The sequence below is a fragment of the Trichechus manatus genome, unplaced genomic scaffold (genome assembly GCF_000243295.1).
Source record: "Trichechus manatus latirostris isolate Lorelei unplaced genomic scaffold, TriManLat1.0 scaffold00056, whole genome shotgun sequence".
NCBI lineage: Eukaryota > Metazoa > Chordata > Mammalia > Sirenia > Trichechidae > Trichechus > Trichechus manatus.
In genome coordinates this window covers 4,643,905-4,664,286 of record NW_004443992.1, presented here as the reverse complement: position 1 = coordinate 4,664,286, position 20,382 = coordinate 4,643,905, and the positions used below count along the sequence as shown (strand labels likewise).

Here is a 20,382-nt window from a genome sequence, read left to right as displayed (position 1 = left end):
AGAGGTGTTGGATTTTCTTGTAGATTATGGAGATTAGACCTTTGTCTGACTTGTACTGTCCAGAAATTTTTTCCCAGTCTGTAGGTTCTCTTTTGACTCTCTTGGTGAAGTCTTTTGAAGAGCATAGGTGTTTGATTTTTAGAAGATCCTAGTTATCTAGTAACTGAAATACTTTTTAAAATAAAATGTGTCATTGACTGAGACTAGAGGGACCCTGGAAGACATGGCCCCTGGACTCTGTTAGCCCAAAACTAAAACCATTGCTGAGGCCAACTCCTCCGACAAAGATTAGAGTGGACTATGGGACATAAAATGATACTTGTGAAGGGTGTGTTTTTTAGCTCAAGTAAATACATGAGACTAAATGGGCAGCTCCTGTCTGGAGGCAAGATGAGAAGGCAGAGAGGTTGAGGAGATGTTTGAATGGACACGGGAAATCTGGGGTGGAAAGAAGGAATGTGCTGTTACAGTATAGGGAGAGCAACTAGGGTCACATAACAGTGCAAGTATAAATTTTAGTATGAGAGACTAACTTGAATTGTAAGCTTTTGCTTAAAATACAATAAAATTAAAAAAAATTGTGTCAAATAATGTGTCAAACTATAGGCTTTAGTTGGTTTCATACCTCTAAGAAATTAATTTGTATATTTTAAAAATTAATGTATATGAGAAGTGAGGGAGGAAAAACATAAGGAACTCACTAGTCACTTTTGAGTAAGGAAGAGGTCAAGTCTTTGGAAGAAGAAGATCAGGCATATACAATCTTGACAAAACATCTGGAAATCATAGTCACAAGAAAAAATATTTTTTAAGTTAATGATAGATCATTCACTGGGCATATTTGTTTTTAAAATGCCCCCAGTGTAGTGAAACGTTAGTTTGTACGTTTTTAATTTAAATAAGTTACACATGATTTGAGAGTATTGAAGTTCTATTTTTAATTTGAAATGTTCTTTGCTTTTACAGGTCAAAAGTGTGAATTCCAGGATGCCTATGTTCTATTGAGTGAAAAGAAAATTTCTAGTGTCCAGTCCATTGTACCTGCTCTTGAAATTGCCAATGCTCACCGGAAGCCTTTGGTCATAATTGCTGAAGATGTTGATGGAGAAGCTCTGAGTACCCTCGTTTTGAATAGGTAATAGCATTTGATGGTTTTATATTTCTAGATGAGATAATTATTTGTCATCTTATGTATCTCCACAATTCATCCACTTATGTTTGTGTCTGGATTTGTAGTGTGTAATACAGATGTGCTGCATGAATCCTCAGACCACTTACAATGGTTTTCTCTATTTGAATGGGGCCCCAAAGTCTTACCATTTTATACAATTTTCTTATGACAGCCTATTTTAGTATATACTACCAGTTGCCACTGAGCTAATTCTGACTCATGGTGACCTTAGGTGTCAAAGTAGAACTGTGCTCCAAAGGGTTTTAAGTGGCTGATTTTTCTGAAGTGTTTGAAGTTGCTTTGAAGGTACATGAGTTTTTTGTTCGGTTTTTGGCAAAAAAATGTTTTCAGAATTATAATTTTGCCTGAAGAAATAGACAACTGCCATTCTTCAAGCTTTAGATTTTAAGTGTACTTATTGATCACGTAGAGTCCCTGAGTGGTTCAAGTGGTTAAACGCATGGCTACAAACAAAAGGTTTGGTGGTTTGAACCCACCCAGGGGCATCTTGGGAAAAAGGCCTGGTAATCTTCCAAAAGGTCACAGCCATGAAAAACCCTAGGGAACGCAGTTCTGCTATGAAACACATGGGGTCAGAATCAACTCGATGGCAAGTCGTTGGTTAGTGATCAAGTATTTTATTCTGTTTTTACCTGACACATTTAGTTTAATAACATAACAGTTGCAACATTAAGACAGCTAAATGTTCGTGCTGTAAATAGAATCTTACGGCGTTAAAATTATATATTCTCCTAATAAAATCGAGGTATATCAGAAGTTAGTGAGACTTTCCAATTTGATTGTATTTTATTAGAATTGCACAAATATATTCTGTATGCCCAAATGAAACAGTAGCTATGCTTTAGAGATTGAATACCTTGACCCAAAAGCAGTAAATGAGCTTGCTTGTCATGCAATGTTTTTGTTTGCTTGGATCTGCTTTTTTAAATTAGAAAAGCCTTAGAGATGTGTGGGATTTAATCTAAAATTAAAAAATGATAGGTTCTACTAAGTTTTCATTGAGCAATTTTATTGATAGCTCTAAAGTTGGATGTCTAAGTTACTTAGCATATCGTAATAGCTGATTCCGTTTATGATTTTTATTTGACTCCTTAATACAATGTATCTTCTGTTTCAGTTTGGTCTCGAAAGGTCATTTCTTTGATTGTAGATTCTGTGTACCTGTTAACTGATAAAATTGTTAGTATCAGGAATATGAACTGAATTGAGAGCACTCCTTGCCTCCCTGTGATGCTTGTTCCTGAGGATACCTATCTGAATAAAAGGGGGAGGATCATGCTTACTCAAACTTGGCTTTAATAATAAGTTAATCCAATGTTAAATGGAACTCATGAGGTGGTAAATGTTTACTGAATGATCTCTAAATTTAATATTTAGTAATTAAAACTTTCACCATTCATAAAATAGCTATCACTGTATCTTTTAAGTTATGATGATGCTTAACACCTTTGCTCCTGGGTTGCAGCTGTTCAACTGGAATGTAAGGTCAGCAGTGTATTAAGAAGATAATCACATACTAACAAATACAAATGGATGGAAAACAGCTCTGTTTCATGTCATTTCTGTCTTAATTTAACCAAAAGTTGCTAGGAAGCAGAAGGAAAAAGTGTGGGGTTCATAAGTTATAGTATTAAAACTTGAGGAAAACTGAATGAGGCTTTTCAATTAAATTTAAATTTTATAATCAACTATTCTCAACAGGCTAAAAGTTGGTCTTCAGGTTGTAGCAGTCAAAGCTCCAGGTTTTGGTGACAATAGAAAGAACCAGCTTAAAGACATGGCTATTGCTACTGGTGGTGCAGTAAGTAAAATAAATGCTGTGATGTTTGTTTACTGAATGTTATTTTTACTTCTGGGTCTAAAATTTATAGGTTAATTTGCATTTTTCACAATGAGATATTATCATTTGAACTATTTGCTTAATTTATTTCTCTTGAATGTTTGGGAGTTGGGAGTTAACATTAAATAATGCTAAGCTCTCTTTTATCTCTAACTTGCCATGAATCTAGCCCAAGAAAGACAAGACTGTAATAGGTAGGAGTTGGGACTTCATGAATTTAGGCCTAGAATCTAGTCCTGGTTCCACCAATAAGTGTGACCTTGGGGGAAGTTTTTGAGTTTGTATCTTCTCAAATAAGGGAATACCTGTTTAGCAATGGTCTTCAAGTCTCGTATTTCAAATAAATATAATATTTCAAGATGTTTTTCTCATCAAAATACTTGTACAGTGTAATAGGAATAAACTTGTTATGGTGAAAAAACTGTACCCTGTAACTGGTTTGTTTTTAATGTTTTTGTAGGTATTTGGAGAAGAGGGATTGACCCTGAATCTTGAAGATGTTCAATCTCATGATTTAGGAAAAGTTGGAGAGGTCATTGTGACCAAAGATGATGCCATGCTCTTGAAAGGAAAAGGTGACAAGGCTCAAATTGAAAAACGTATTCAAGAAATCATTGAGCAGTTAGACATCACAACTAGTGAATATGAGAAGGAAAAGCTTAACGAACGCCTGGCAAAACTTTCCGATGGAGTAGCTGTGCTAAAAGTAAGATGCATTGTGAATAAGCTTGGGTTCTGAGCCCAAGAATGATTTTGTTTCTGTTGGATTTCCTATTAAGTGCTGTGTATATAAACAAATGTTTGAGGAATTGACTTCATCGTGGAGATAACTTATTACAGAAAAAGTATTTCTTTACTGAGTCATTTCTTAAAGCAGAGTTGAACTTGGAGTGAGTGGGGCTCCTTTCAGTAAAAAGTTGTCTTGTTAATGGGGCTAGGTTAGTGTGTAATTTCCCTTTTGTGGGACTCTCCATTCACCCTCTTAGCCATTTCATCATGCAGTCACTTATAAATTTTTAGTATGGATAAGTAACCTTTTTACAATATTGCTTTAAGTAAACTAGATGGTTTCTTTGACTTTTTTGGCAGCATCTTCAATGGGCAAGACTGTACTAACTGGAAGTCTTTTTAATCTTTAGGTTGGTGGGACAAGTGATGTGGAAGTGAATGAAAAGAAAGACAGAGTTACAGATGCCCTCAATGCAACACGAGCTGCTGTTGAAGAAGGCATTGTTCTTGGAGGTGGTTGTGCTCTGCTTCGGTGCATTCCAGCCTTGGACTCATTAATTCCAGCTAATGAAGATCAAAAAATTGGTAAGAGGTTACCTTACAAATGGCCTTTATTTGTGGCCTGATAAATATTGTTTCTGCCGACTAAACAACAGATCACAAAGCCATTTCCAAAAGGAAAATATTGCTGGCATCACAGAGAGCTAATGATGCATCAGGTTTCTGGGAGAATGATTTGACCTGTGATGTTTCCCAGTTGGGATTTTCCTATATCATTGCCCTCACAAGTAGAAATGTAATATTTACAAAAGAGAGCTAAAACAAATTAACTAAAATTGGTTTTCTTTATAGGTATAGAAATTATTAAAAGAACACTCAAAATTCCTGCAATGACCATTGCTAAGAATGCAGGTGTTGAAGGATCATTGATAGTTGAGAAAATTATGCAGAGTTCCTCAGAAATTGGTTATGACGCTATGCTTGGAGATTTTGTGAATATGGTAGAAAAAGGAATCATTGATCCAACTAAGGTAAGTAGTCAAACACATCCTAAAAATTCAAGCACATCCTAAAAATTCTCTCAACAGTTCAATCAAAGACATTAAATCTTGTTGCTGTTTTATTAAGGGAAAAGTAACATTTTATCGAACTTTTTTTCTAGGTTGTAAGAACTGCTTTATTGGATGCCGCTGGAGTGGCATCTCTGTTAACCACAGCAGAAGTCGTAGTCACAGAAATTCCTAAAGAAGAGAAGGACCCTGGCATGGGTGGAATGGGAGGAATGGGAGGTGGTATGGGAGGTGGCATGTTCTGATTCCTAGAATAGTGCTTTACCATTTATTAATGAACTGTGACAGGAAGCTCAAGGCAGTGTTCCTTACCATTAACTTCAGAGAAGTCAGTTGAAGAAAATGAAGAAAGAAAAGGCTGGCTGATGTTTAAGAAAATCATTATAACCATCAGTTACTGGTTTCAGTTGACAGTGTATAATGGTTTACTGCTGTCACTGTCCATGCTTACAGATAATTTATTTTGTATTTTTGAATAAAAACATTTGTACATTCCTTATACTGGGTGCAAAAGCCATGTACCAATGTACTGCTTTCAGCTTAAATCACTGAGGCATTTTTACTACTATTCTGTTTAAAATCAGGATTTTAGTGCTTGCCATCACAAGATAAGCAGCAGCCTTTCTGTGGAGAGTAAGAATGATTGTGTACAGAGTAGAGAAATATCCAATTATGTGACAACCTTTGTGTAATAAAAACTTGTTTAAAGTTAATAACTGTATTAACCTTTCCATGATCTAATGTAAATGAGAAATGAAAAGCCAATTGAAGGGGGTACTGACACGTAGAACTCCACTTACTGTATTTCGTGTTTCTTTACTGCAGACTGTATTACATAATTACATTGGTAGTAACGAAAACTTTAAAAGGTGACAGCCTTGATGAATCTTGTGGAAACAAATACTGTGTTGAGGCCTGGTCATAAAGAAAAGGGCAACCTGTTATTTCTTGTGGAGTCTGGTTATAGCTCCAAATTCCCAACATAACAGATGTAGGCTGTTATGTTCCTTCTGGCTACTCCGAGGAAGGCAGGTCTTACAGTATGAGTATTTCAGTGGAAGGAAGAGTGGTATGCCACTCAACTGTGGATAATGAGGACATCCATAACTTGCTAGTCACAGTCCAGTGGCTTCCCTTTTTAGTTTTTAAACATAAACAGCAACATTTCCAGTTCACTGTACTTGATCTTTACAGTATAGTATGGAAGCTTGACTGACTTTTAAAACATTACCTGGGTGTGCATGTTGAGGGCAAGATGTGACCTATTGCTTTCTAGATTTTACTATATTACACATTTAAGGGACAGAATCTTGTTTACCAGTAAATAGGGTTTTTATTTTCAGCTGTGCAAAGACCTATTATGTGCTTCTTGTAGCTGTATAATCTGGACCTGCTGTAGGTGGAAGTAATTCTGGTCTGCTCCTTAGTATTACCCCGAAGCTGCTGCTTAAAGGTTTGGTCGTATGAGTCAGGCATTGAGGCACGTGATCTTGCACTACGTAGCCTGTACAGAATAGAGGGAAGTACCAAGTTAAAAAGTCACTTGAAGACCTGAACCTACAATGCCTTTGCTTTGGTAATCTGACAGGGGTAGTTCAGAAACAAGGACTGGTCAACAGATTAGAGGGCACTGAATATATGCAAGCTACTTACGGGCAAGTACCTCATCTATAACTGTAAAGACTGTACTGAGTCTGTCACCACTGTATACCTCGTGTCTGGCAGATAGCAGGTACTCAAAACATTTACTGAAAAAAATTCATGTGTATGTGCGTTTATGTAGGGAACTAATTATTGCAACCCTTTGTTGATCTGAGGAAATAAAATAGCACTATAATTAGAAGTGTAGTGCCAGAGGGTTGCTGGGTATGGAGAAGGAAGGAGGTCAGTATTGATTAAAGAAAGATTAAATTTTGCCCAGGTTTGTCCAACTCTTGTTTAAAGTATTTAAGATGAAATGCTATAATTAAACTTTATAATGTCTATGTAAATATACACGGAAACAATATAAAATATTTAACCAAGTAACTATTCAAAAAATAAATTAACTTTATTAAGTTACCACTTCAGTCCTTACATTGATTTGTTTAAAAAAATACCAGTTTGAAATAACATTATTGAAAGTGAGTACAGGTAATAAATAGAAAAAGGGATGTATAGTGCTGGAGACATCAATGTATCTTCATTTGTTGCCTACTGTTGTAGACAAAATTTGACACAATTAGCATTATTGAAAGAGCAGCCAAAGTAACCAGGACAAGGTTGCAAACTACTAGAAAAGTAGCTTAAAGCTCTGGACCACTGACCAAGAAAAATACTCTTCATCTGGGCACTAACCTCACTATAGCACTGAATTCTCCATAAGAATGATTTAAAAATATCAGAAGTGCCCGGTAGCCTTCATAAACAGTATTTTTTTAAGTCAAAGTTTTACTTTAAATATCTGATGATTGCTCAAATATCCTAACCCATGAGGTAATAAGTTACAAATATTCTAAATTTAATAACTTAAATGTGATATGGTTAATATGTCATACTGCATGAGTATGTCAACTAATCTCTCAGGCAGATAATTAAAAGGTTTAACAGTTTCAATTTCTGCTAAGAGTGATGTCAGTATTTTAGCAATATAGTGATGACATCCCATTGTAAATGCGTAACATGCTAATGTACATAATACTTGGAATTACACTTGATTGAAGAAATCTATGTACACATCGTTCCATATTCTATGTGCAAATTTTCAACGGTGCAGGTTTATAATTAAAGCTGGGTTTAGCAACACTGACTTCTGAAAGCAAATTATGAAAACACTTCTAAAAGTGAACAAAGTTATAAACAGGTGACACCAGTTCTTTTCTCCCTTTATGTGTGATGAACTTCATGAAGCATTAATTCCCGAGGTATATTTGTTTCTGGACCATACAGCTTATATGCTCTTCTTTCAAAGGCAGCCACCATCTGCTTTACAACTTCATCAAAAAAGAGTGTGGCAAGCTGAGAGTGTAGGAGTGAGCGAAATTCAAACGAAACCTGTAGAAAAATGTTAAATTATTTTAGGAACATCTTTTATTACATTCTCCACTTAGCATAGCAGTACTCATACTGTGAATTGGGCTAACTGGACAGTATCTACAGTAGAGCTGTGTGGGTGTATCTAGGTGAGGTTTTCAGCACCCCCCAGAAGAGAGAGCACAACAGCTGATACAAATTCAAGTAAACAAAGCTCAGGGCAAAGAGTCTGCTTAATAAGTCATAGAAAGCCAGAAAAAATGTTTTGCTGAATGCCACATTTATCACTCTGGCTTATTAACGCATCTCTTTCTATTCATCCCTCAAAAGTAAAAAAAGGAGAGGTAGTGATCCTTCCAGTAGGTATTCCCATGAGTAGCAGCAGGAAGATTAGACTGTGTGCATGCACAGTCATATCTTATTCATAAAACAGATGGGGTAGTGGTTCAACCTTAGTGATTTAGAACTTTATATCCTCTCATTGGTCCAGAAAGAATTCAAGGCAACTTGTTCAAGAAATAGTAATTTAAGACAAATACCTACTAATTTTTTAAATAATAACTTTTCATTTTGAAATAATTTCAGATATACAAGAGATGCTAAATAGTACAAAGAACTCCCATATCACTGATTCCTCTATATTAAATCTTATATAACCACAGTATAATGATCAAAATCAGGAAATTCACAAAAGAGTTACTACTACTATATCATAATGATACTATCTAATCTACACAGACATTCAAATTTCCCAACTATCCCATTAGTGTCAGCTAATTTTTTAATGAAAGTAACTCAAGTGCCAAGACTATCGTATAATTTAGTCAAAATTAGGACTATCAAGATTTAGTACCTGAATTGCAAACACAGAGAACAACCATACATTATCTGTCAGCAAAGAAAATGCCACAGGTGGCTTTAAGTTTTCTATAGCTAAGGTAATGTGAACAAGAAAATTACCATAGTCCCCAAATTCTAAAAACATACTTTTCCTCTTTTCACATAATTTTTGCATTTTATAATCGAAGTGTAGATTTAATTTGGTGTCATGAAGGTTAACTTATTAAGCTGTTAGTCAACTGATGGCATGTTATCTTCTAACCTATGGACTTGTAAAAGTTAGAAACTGGGAAAGCAATGAACATTCAAGGTTATAAGAAAAAAAAAGTTCATTAGCATTCTTTCCTATAAAGTCAATGCAGAAAAAGATATTCAATACTCAGAAATGCGAGATGTTTTAGTAACCTCTATGCACACAAAATCAACCATGGCATCTGAGTTCTACTAAGTGGATTATTCCTTCTTCACCAGACATTCAGAACAAATCAAGGACTTTATGAGAGACTTACTGAAAAATCCAAGGTACAAGTTCTTGGGTAGCCAGGAAGACCTGGGCTAAAACGCCAAATAGTCTCCAAATGATTGAAAAGTCGCCCATCTGTACAGGATGCCTAGAACAAAATTAAAAAATAAAACCAGAGTAAAATACCACTTGGTACTGGCTAGAATTTATCATGATTGAGACTGATTTCTTTGAAAAGTAAACAATTTTTAAAGGTCAACCACAGGTGACGACAAAGCCACCTAATTTTTAAGCTTGGTACTAGGAAGTAATCTCTTGCCAATATATTCCTCTTGGGATCCCAACGATTAGCAGTTGTTCTCTCTTCGACTGTTAAAATCCACTGTGCTACTTAAATCTCTCTCCTCCAGGAACAAAACAGGGAGAGATTTTCTGGCAGGTTATTGCTGTTTAAAAGTTCTTCCAGCCCTGCCACTTACAATGTGATCCTGAGTAATTAATTCCCTGTATCATATTTCCTTCATCTGTAAAATGAGTATAAAGCCTATGTTATACCATCACTATGATGACTAAAAAGTTTGTGAAGTACCTGGCACAGTCCCTAGGATAATTCTAATATTCTCCCTTGTGTATGAAGTTTTATCAAATCACATTTAGTCTTTTCTTCACTCTTCATTACCAGAGGCCTCTATGGCTCCAGTTTTCTTCCGAGTATGGCTTCTACCCATTTCTTTCTGATCTATTCAGTGCCGATGTATATTTTACGTGTGTGTATACACTGAAACTCAATAGTCATACTATGTGCAGTGCAATTTGGTATTTCTCCTGTATATATCACTAAAAAAAAAAGAAAAAAAATTGCCAACTGAGACCCACTGAAGGGTTTTCACCTGCAGTGTGAAAAACAGTGGCCAGAAACATTCAATACTGCACCACTCAGAATATTCTGATTATGACTTTGAGTCATGTTCAACTCTTTACCTACTTTCTACTCAAGATGCTATCTGAGCCTTATTATCCCAGTAGACAAGTGACCTCAAGGATTTATATCACCTCTCAGTAGCAGACCAATTTTTAATTCCTTGTTTCAAAGTCACAGCCCCTCCCCAATTAAGTCTTCAACTTTCAGTTCTTTTGGCATATCCTGAGGCCAGTAAATGCTCAAGTCCCTCTATCCTCCTCCTCTTTGATAATGTATTATCCAACCCAACTCATCCCAATCCCACCCCCCATTTAGATTGCTCCTCCCCTAAGGCTATAAACCCTACAGGTATAAATTAGCAAAATAGTGACTTGTATAGGTAAACTTTTTGGTGCAGTGACGTGTATTACTTCCATCTTCTTTTGATGCTTTCTGCGTTAATATTTTCCCCGTAGAATCCTTCGATATTGCAACTCAAGCCTTGAATTTTTTCTTCAGTTCTTTCAGCTTGAGAAATGCCCAGCATAGTCTTCCCTTTTGGTTTTCTAACTCCAGGTCTTTGCGTATTTCATTATAATACTTTACTTTGTCTTCTCGAGCCACCCTTTGAAATCTTCTTTCAGCTTTTACTTCATTATTTCTTCCATTCACTTTAGCTATTCTATGTTCAAGAGCAAGTTTCAGAGTCCCTTCTGACATCCATTTTTGGTCTTTTCTTTCCTGTCTTTTTAATAACCCTTTGCTCTCTTCATGTATGATGTGCTTCCACAACTCATCGGGTCTACAGGTATAAATTAGCAAAACAATGACTTACATAAAACAAAAAACCAAACCTGCTGCTGTCGAGTTGATTCCAACTTATAGTGACCCTGTAGGACAGAGTAGAACTGCCCCAGAGTTTCCAAGGGGCACCTGGTGGATTCAAACTGCAGACCTATTGGTTAGCAGTCATAGCACTTAACCACTACACCACCAAGTAAACTATTTTCTCCCAAAGTAAACAGAGTCACTTTTTCTTCCCCAGTCATAGCCTCCCTAAACACAAAACCTAGGATCATTTCTCAGACTAAATTCTGGATCTTACCACAGACAGGTCAAACTGGGAGTCAAAGAACAAAAATCTATTCATAGTTTTGTTCCTAACTTCCTCTTTATCTAAATCCTTTTGAATCAATTATGGCATGGTATTATTATAAAGAAGCACTACCCATCTGTCAGTCGGTCCTACTGTGGTGGCTTGCATGTTGCTATGATGCTAGAAGCTATGCCACTGGTATTTCAAATACCAATAGAGTCACCCATGGTGGACAGGATTCAGTCGGGCTTCCAGACTAAAACTAGGTTGGTGATTTATTTTTGAAAACTAACCAACGAAAACCCTATAGATCGCAACAGATTGTCCGATATAGTGCTGGAAGATGATCCCCCTAGGTTGGAAGGCACTACAACATGGCCACAACAATGGACTCAAACATGCCAACAATCATGAAGATGGCACAGGACCAGGCAACATTTCCTTCTATTGTACATAGGATCATCATGAATGGAGCCAACTCAATGGCAACTAACAACATTATAAAGAAGGTCAGCTGCACCCAAACTAAAAAACACTTATAAAGGAATGCTCTACTTAGCTATGTTTATATAAAAAAAAAATTAATTTTTGTAATGGAAACAAGTGAATGATTAGAAATTTGGACATGATGATACCCATTGCCGTCAATTCCGACTCACTGCAACCATAGGGGACAGAGTAGAACTGCCCCATAGGGTTTTCAACGAGCAGCGGGTGGATTTGAACGCCAACTTTTTGGATAGCTGCCGAATGCTTAACCACTGTGACACCAGGGCTCCATGAAAATACTATGTTAATAACTGAATTTAGTCACATTATACTAAGTCACTGGGGAGAAGCAAAAATTTTCTTCAAAGTATTCAGCTTTATATATATATACAAATAATAGCCATATAATTTTTAAAAACATCAAGAGTCAATGACAAAAAGTTATCCAACTTTAAGATAATACATTCTCCCTCACCTTTACAATCACATAAGTCATTTACAGGAAATTTAACACTGAAGTAGAAACAACTGCTGGGAACACTCCAATAGAGCACTTTCTTCTAACCACGTCTACACAAAATGTGGCAGTACTGTACTCATACTGATAATCTAGCCAGAGACCCATGGATTTTTACTAGTATATTTTGATAGGAACAATATTGCCAAAGATTTCATGCCTAACAGGAAAGGATACTGAACATAGTAGAAGCTGTTAAGATGATGATCTACTGGCTGTTCTTGGTAAACTGACTAAACAAACCATCCCATAGTATATGTTCATACTGTGAACCAGGCAGTAAGATTCACTTAACATTAAATTCATACTGAATTTTGCCTCTATTAAATCTGCTCAAAACTTTCCAGGGCTTCTGGCCATTACACATAGGCATAAACTAGAATTACTGAAGCATTAAGTCACAGGCATACTTTAGGCAATAATACATGGAAAATACAGTTTCTGATGTTCCGTTGGTCATGATTTTTATTATATGTCAAATATGCATGTTAAGTATTCCAAATCCAGAACCTGCATCAAGGGACAACTGAAAGCTGAGCATATTAGCATTATTTTGCTAATTTATACCTGTAGGGATTATTTATAGCTTTAGGGAAGGGGCCCTGGTGGCCCAGTAGTTAAGCCCTTGGCTGCTAACCAAAAGGTCGGTGGTTTGAACCCACTCAGCAGCTCCATGGGAGAAAGATGTGGCAATCTGCTCATGTAAAGAATACAGCCTTGAAAACCCTATGGGGCAGTTCTACTCTGTCCTATAGGGTTATTGGGAGCTGAAATTGACTCAAAGGCAATGAGGTTTTTTTTATGACTGTAGTTATAATTCCATTTGCAAATAGGTTTTCTTTGTTATGTTAATGAGGTAGGATTAGTGTAGGATGTATCTTGAGTCAACCTCTTTTGAAATATAAAAGAGATTAAACAAGTAAGCTAGAGAGCAGAAATGGGGGAAGAGAGACACCAAGCCCACGTGAAGATTGCCCAGGAGCAGGAGCTCGAAAGAGACAAGGACCTTCCTCCAGAGTCGACAGAGAAAGCCTTCCCCTGGAGCTGGCACCCTGAATGTGGACTTCTAGTCTCCTAAAGTGTGAGAAAATAAATTTCTGTTTGTTAAAGCCACCCACTTGTGGTATTTCTGTTATAGCAGCACTAGATAACTAAGACATATATTTTTGTTATTCTCAAATATATCTTTAAACAATAAACTGGCAAATTAAATAAGACAGCTTATAATGGCAAAATAAATTAGTTTTAGGATCAGTCACAGACAGACTTTGTGCCAAGTTCTTAATCTCCCTAAGCCTCATAAAACTGAGATAGCAATTCTCATCTAACACAGGTTATTGTGAGATTTTTTTCTAATACAGCTTCTTCTCTCCTGGGTAATGTTGAAAGCTATTCTGAGATTATTATGGACATCTCTGGATCTGCGATAACCCAAGAATACAGGTAGTCCTCAATTTACAACATATTCGAGTTAACGACAAACCATACTTACGACCATCTGTTTTGGTTTATTTATTTTTTTGTACATCTTATTGTTAGTGATATGTACTAAATACAGTGTTGCAGCCTGTACTTTGCTGATGTTATCATTCTCAGATGTTCACTTGCAGGTTCAATTTTATGATTTACTATTTAAAACACTGTCATATAGATTTAGTTTTCTAAACTAAATCAGGGGCTTCAGCTGCTTGAAAACAAGGACCCAAAAGCTGATCGCTTTGCTAATGTCGATAGGTAGATTCAGGAAGGAGTGAGATGTTACCGTGAAATAGATGAAGGAAAAAAGAAAAGGACCATACAGACAATTCTCACTAATTTTCTGACTAGAAACACAGACCCATTCCCAGGGATAATCCAGATGATCCAGAACCTTCCACAAGTGGAGTTATTACTGCAACTGACAAAATGCCAACATCATCCAACTCTTTGGAGTAAATTTGACGATTTGTGTATGTTTTTATGTATGTATTACATCTGTAAAAGCTTATGTAATGTTTCCAACCCCCAAAGACAAAGATCAGATTTATTAAGATACTGATAATAAAAGGCAGTAATAATGAAAACTAATTAAAAAAATAAGGTATTTGACTTATGTCTGAACTGACTTAGGAGGAAGTGATCAGAATGGAGCCCCGTTGTAAGTTGAGGACTACCTGTACAGTGAGTAAGGCCTTCATAAGCAAAGAGCCTCCTTGACTCCATTATTGTAATACTGGTAGTACTGATGCTAGGGATATAGAGATGAAAAAAGACAGGTCCCTTCCTTCAAGGGGCTCAATCTTGTTAAGAAGTCCAGTTGAACAAATAAATTTTCATAGAGAGTGATAAACATAAAGCTAGCAGATACAACAAAGTCAAGAGGAATCACAGAGGTGAGCATGATTCTCTATGTGAATAAAAGGGGAAAAAAAACATGAGACAGCTATATTTCAAAGGATTAATAAGCAATGAGTTAAGTTCACTGTAAGTATTAAGAGGGAACAATATACAAACGCACAAAGCTGTGGAATAAATAGTGTGCGGTACCTTCAGGGAACTTTTAGATATATGGCACTGCCTGAATACAAAGTGTGGGGTGGGGCAGAGGGGTGCAGAGGGAGGAGTATATGGGTCTGTGTGCAACGCTACAGAGTTTGACTTTATCCTGCATGTGTTGGGAATCCAGGGAAGGGAAGAAAAATGAGGTTTTCCAGAGTTCTAAATAAAAGCAACATAGTATATTTAAAGATATAAAAAACTGATTGATAAGAGATTGACGTCAGAGAATAGAAAATGAGAATTTAAGATTATAGACATATTCATGAGTATCAGACAGACTGAGCTGGAGTGTTGGCTCTATCGCTAGCAATATGACATCAGGCAACTTAACTCTTCTAAGCCTTAGTTTGTTCAACTATAAGGTGAAAAATAATGCTTGAACCTCAGAGTTGTGAAGATTACATGAGCAATTCCAATAAAATACTAATAAGGATTCAATAAATGTTAGCCATTATATGAGGGACAATGTAGTGTAGTAGTTAAAAACTCCAAAACTATGGAGCAAACAGGTGAAGACAGTTTTAATAGCGGCAAAGTCCCAGGGAGGGATATAGCATTTTAAGTGGAGTTCAAGTTTTGAGAGTAAGAACAGGACAGACTACAGAGTCTTAGCTTAACTGGACACTATACTCCTGTTGTGAGAGTTGCACCCCTTCAATGCACAACAAAGAGCTGACCAGGGCATCTAGTCTTGGCCAATTATGAAGAAATGGTATCACCATTCAGTCCTGTGGGCACAAACACACGACTCAGCTTTACAAGTCATCGACCACCACACTCTAGGAATTCAAAAGAAACGGGTATTATTCCATGAAATTCTGATTTTTTGTGTAAGTCTGGTTACTTATGCTACATGTGTATCTGCTTCTACCAAGGGTAAGAGGATTAATATGATGCATGTAACAGTACCTGGCATTACAGTACCTAGTACATGGCAAGACAGACTCAACATTAATGTTCTTCACATTTCTATCTTCTCTAACATTCTTCATTCTCTCACTGCTCTCTCTTCCTCAGTTCTTAAAAATATGTATCTATTAAACAATATCTTGTCTCCTTTCTTAATTTTACCTGCAATGGTAAAGCATTTAATATTTTTCTTGTAAAATAATGCATTAAAATAATTAAAACATTTCTCACTTGTGTGGCCCAGAACTGAACTTTTCTGTGGGTCAGAATTTCTCAAAAGAAGGAAAAGAAAAGTGTACCATTTCCATTTTCTAGTCAAAATCCTGGGAGCCCTGGTGGCGCAGTGGTTAAGAGTTTGGCTGCTAACCAAAAGGTCGGCAGTTTCAATCCACCAGCTACTCCTTGGAAACCCTATGGAGCAGTTCTGCTCTGCTTACAGGGTCACTGTGAGTCAAAATCGACTCGACAGGGGTTTGTTTTCTTTTGGATAAAATAACACCATTAGGAGATATGAGAAATGGTTTGGGCTTCTTTTTTTTCCCCCCATTAGTTTACAGAAATCTTTTTAAGCTACCACATTAACATATGTAAAATTTGACATATTTGATACAAATCAACATTTGGGGAATGTTTAAAAACAAAAAACAAAACTATTACCTTTACCAAATGTGGCTTCACAAGGGTTACTACAGATGTATATCGCTCCAAAACAGGTGGAAACCCAATTTCTAATCGTGCTTTGCAGTATCCAGATCTCTTTGATATTATATCTGATTTTTTGCACCAAGGAACAAAATGCTTATAATGCTCCACTCCCGATACTACATCATACATTTCCTGCATAGAATATCTTAGAAAGAGGGAGAGGGAGAGGGAGAGGTGTTAATGGCATCTAGTTATAAGGTATACAACTTTAAATTGAGTATGAGTAAAACTTACTGAGTATGAGGCATGGAACACGCATGTTGAGCCACACTCTGGAATGAATGACTTTCAAAGCAATATAAAAAATAGAAAGGAAGCAAATATATATATATAGTAGAGGTCACAATCTGGCAGCACACAGGCTAGATCTAGCCTGCATATGTGATTTTCAAATTTTTAATTAGTTGCCAACATTTAAAAATTGAGAGTTTACATCAAAAACTGGATTCATGGCTTCTCTTAAAAAATTAAGATCTTGCAACAATGGGTCCTCATTTCTGCATAATAAGAATTGGCTTCCATGTGCATGGATTGGAAGACTTAATGTTGTTAAGATGTCAATACTACCCAAACCAATCTATAGATTCAATGCAATCATGATCAAAATTCCAACAGCCTTTTTTTACAGAAATGGAAAAATCAATCCTCAACTTTATATGAAATGACAAGAGGCCCCAAACAGCTAAAGCAATGATGAAAGAGAACAAGGTAGGAGGACTCACACTTCCTGATTTTAAAATATATTATACAGCTACAGTAATCAGAACAGCCTGGTACTGGTACAACAGACACACAGACCAATGTAACTGAATTGAGAGTCCAGAAATAACCCCACACATCTATGGTCAACTGATTTTTGACAAGGGTGCTAAGTCCATTCAATGGGGAAAGAAGAATCTCTTCAATAAATGGTATTGGGAAAACTGGATTTCCACAAGGAGAAAATAGAATCCATGCCTCACACCACACACAAAAACAAATTCCAAATGAATTAAGGACCTAACTGTGCAAACTAAAACCATAAAATTCTTAGAAAAAAATTCAGGGGCAATGCTGTCAGGCCTAGCTTTTAACAATGGATTATCTAATATAATAACAAAAGCACAAACAGCAAAAGACAAAATAAATAAATGGGACCTTACAAAAATCAAAAACTTTTGTTCATCAAAAGATTTTATCAAAAAAGTGAAAAGACAAGCTACCGGCTGGGAGAATATCTTTGGAAACCACATATCCAATAAGAATCTAATAACCAAAATATACATAAAATTTTGACAACAAAAAGACAAATAATCCAATCATCAAATAGGCAAAGGACTTGAATAGACATTTCACTAAAGACGACATTTAAATGGCCACAAACACATGAAAAAATGCTCAATGTCATTAAGCATCAGAAAGATGCAAATCAAAACCACAATGAGATACCATTTCATTTTCCCACTAAGATGGCTAAAACAAAAAACAAAAACAGAAAATAGCATATGTTGGCAAGGATGTGGGGAAACTGGAACCCTTATCCACTGCTGACGGGAGTGCAAAATGGTACAGCCGTTGTGGAAAAGAATGGGGTGGTTCCTCAAAAATACTAAAATTAGAACTACTATATGACACAGCAATTCCACTTCTAGGTATCTACCCAAAAGACTTGAAAGCAGACACTCAAACAGATACTTGTACACTCACGTTCATCGCAGCACCATTCACAACAGCTAAGAGGTGGAAACAACCTAAATGCCCAAAACAGATGAATGGATAAACAAAATGTGGTACACACAAACAATGGAATACTACTCAGCCAGTAAGAGAAATGAAGTCTTGATGTTCGCTACAATTCAGATGGAGCTCGAAGACATTATGCAGAGTGAAATAAGTCAGAAAACAGAAGGATAAATAGTATATGTTCTCCTTTATATAAAAAGACAAGCTAATGAGTAGAGACAAAAGTTTATTAGTGGTTCCTGGGGTGGGAGGGAGGGGGAAAGTGGGAGTTATTGCTTATGAGTACTGAATTTCGGTTTACAGTGATGTGTAGGGTTGCACAGCCGATTAATGTAATTACTGTCAATAAGTTGTACACCTGTAAACTGAATTGGCAAGAGTTGTGTGATGGATATATTTATACCTACACACACACACACACAAAGAGTAGCTGCTGAGGCTGTTTATGTACAACCAAACTCCTCATGGGATTTGGTTCCTTGGTTTGGAGGTTTAGGGTCATGGTTTCATGGGATATCCCAGTTAATTGGCCTAATGTATTCAGTGCTTTTGTTCGACCTAGTTTGTTGTGTAGTACCTAGGGTCTTAAAGGCTTTCAAGAGGCCATCCAAGATATAATAATTGGTCTCTATTTGCCTGAAGCAACAGAGGAAGAGTCAGGAATAGGAGGAGGATATGGAATGGGTAGCTAAGTGCCTCCAAGAACAACTGCCTTCTTTGCCATGAGACCAGGAGGACTGGATGGTGCCCTGCTACCATTACGGAACATTTTGATCAAAGATTTTATAGAAGAATCTTGATCAAAGGGGGGAAAATGCAGATGAGAATTTCAAATTCTCATGGAATCCAGATTTTCTGGAGCCACAGAGGCTGGATGAACCCCTGAAACTATTGTCCTGAGATAATCTTTAAACCTTAAACCAAAATATTCCTGAAGCCTTCTCAAAATCAAACAATAGTTTAGCTTAACTAGTAAAGAATGTGTGCCTTGAGCATTACGTTCTTTTAAGATCTGTCTGTATGGGATCAAACTGACAACAGTAACTTGAAAAGATTAGATAGGAAACTTAGGGGGCAGTGACTTTATGTTAATGGGGGAGGAAAAACTTGGAAAAGGTGAGAATGGTTGCCCACCTTGAACAATGTAACTGATGTCACTGAACTGTACATGTAGAAATTGTTGAATTGGTTTATGTTGTGCTATGCCTATTCTCAAAAACAACAACAAAGAATTGGCTTGAGTTGACTAATATTATTTCTTACTTGGAGCTAGCAACTTCACTTTCAGCAATTTATCCTCAGAGACATTGCCACATTGTACAAAAAATGTTCAACACTGATTGTGAGGACAAAAAACAAAAACTAGAAGCAGCCTAAAGTTCTATCAGTTGGGGAATGTTTTAATACATTAAGATATACCCATAGTGCAGATTCTTAAAATTTACTTTAAAATTTGTTTACAAGAGCTCAGATATGTACTTAAAAGAAAAAAGTTTACGATATATTATTATATTTAAAAAGCACTACACAGTACATGTATGATTCTAACTATTTAAGAAAAACCATAAGCTTACACTGTTTTCCTGATTTAAAATTATTTAATATGTTTTTCTTAAAAACATTATTATATCAATAGAATGTCTGTAAGGAAAATACACAGAAAAAGTCCTGGAAGGATACAGATTAAATAATTAATAGTTAACTCTGGGAAACGAACTAGGGATAAAAACAGACTGTTTTATTCTACATACTTTTACGCTGTTAGGCTTTTATACAAGCATGTAACACCACTTAAGAAAAGGAAAACTTTTCTCAAACTCAAAGGAAGGAAGTCTCCCCATTGTTCTGCATTCTACCTTGCTGAGTAGCGTCTGGGGTCTTAAAAGCCTGTGAGCAGCCATTTAAGATACTCCACTGGTCTCACCCCTTTGGGAACAAGGGCGAATGAAGAGAACAGGATACAAGGAAAAGATTAGTCCAAAGGACTAATGGACCACAGCAACCAAGGCCTCCACCATATTCAGTCCAGAACAGCTAGACGGTGCTTGGCCACCACCGACTGCTCTGACCGGCATCACAACAGAGGGTTCTGGACAGAGCTGGAGAAGGATGTAGAACAAAATTCTCACACACAAAAAAAGACCAGATTTACTTGCCTGACACAGACTGGAGAAACCCCAAGAGTATGGCCCCCGGACACCCTTTTAGCTCACTGGTGAAGTCACTTCCAAGGTTCACCATTCAGCTGGGGATTGGACAGCCCCATAAAACAAAACGGGACTAATGAGGCACAGCAGTCCAGGAACAATGACTAGAAGGCAGAAGGGGACAGGAAAGCTGGTGATAGGGAACCCAAGGT

At 36.6% G+C, this 20,382-nt stretch overlaps 2 protein-coding genes across 5 annotated transcripts in view; one reads left to right on the top strand and one right to left on the bottom strand.

Annotated features, from left to right (window-relative positions):
* The window catches only part of HSPD1 (heat shock protein family D (Hsp60) member 1), a 13,064-nt gene extending 7,520 nt beyond the window's left edge, over positions 1 to 5,544 (top strand). For all 3 annotated transcript variants that reach the window (XM_023732946.1, XM_004378186.1, XM_023732947.1), the window contains exons 7-12: positions 967 to 1,135; positions 2,894 to 2,993; positions 3,493 to 3,738; positions 4,172 to 4,346; positions 4,614 to 4,792; positions 4,924 to 5,544. In XM_023732946.1, coding sequence (XP_023588714.1) covers positions 967 to 1,135; positions 2,894 to 2,993; positions 3,493 to 3,738; positions 4,172 to 4,346; positions 4,614 to 4,792; positions 4,924 to 5,076 — 1,022 coding nt within the window. In that variant the 3' untranslated portion in view covers positions 5,077 to 5,544. The remainder of the gene's footprint in view (positions 1 to 966; positions 1,136 to 2,893; positions 2,994 to 3,492; positions 3,739 to 4,171; positions 4,347 to 4,613; positions 4,793 to 4,923) is intronic.
* A 1,318-nt stretch (positions 5,545 to 6,862) lies between these two features.
* The window catches only part of COQ10B (coenzyme Q10B), a 35,206-nt gene continuing 21,686 nt past the window's right edge, over positions 6,863 to 20,382 (bottom strand). For both annotated transcript variants that reach the window (XM_004378184.2, XM_023732948.1), the window contains exons 3-5: positions 16,254 to 16,446; positions 9,193 to 9,294; positions 6,863 to 7,864 (exon numbers count right to left, since the gene is read on the bottom strand). In XM_004378184.2, coding sequence (XP_004378241.1) covers positions 7,697 to 7,864; positions 9,193 to 9,294; positions 16,254 to 16,446 — 463 coding nt within the window. In that variant the 3' untranslated portion in view covers positions 6,863 to 7,696. The remainder of the gene's footprint in view (positions 7,865 to 9,192; positions 9,295 to 16,253; positions 16,447 to 20,382) is intronic.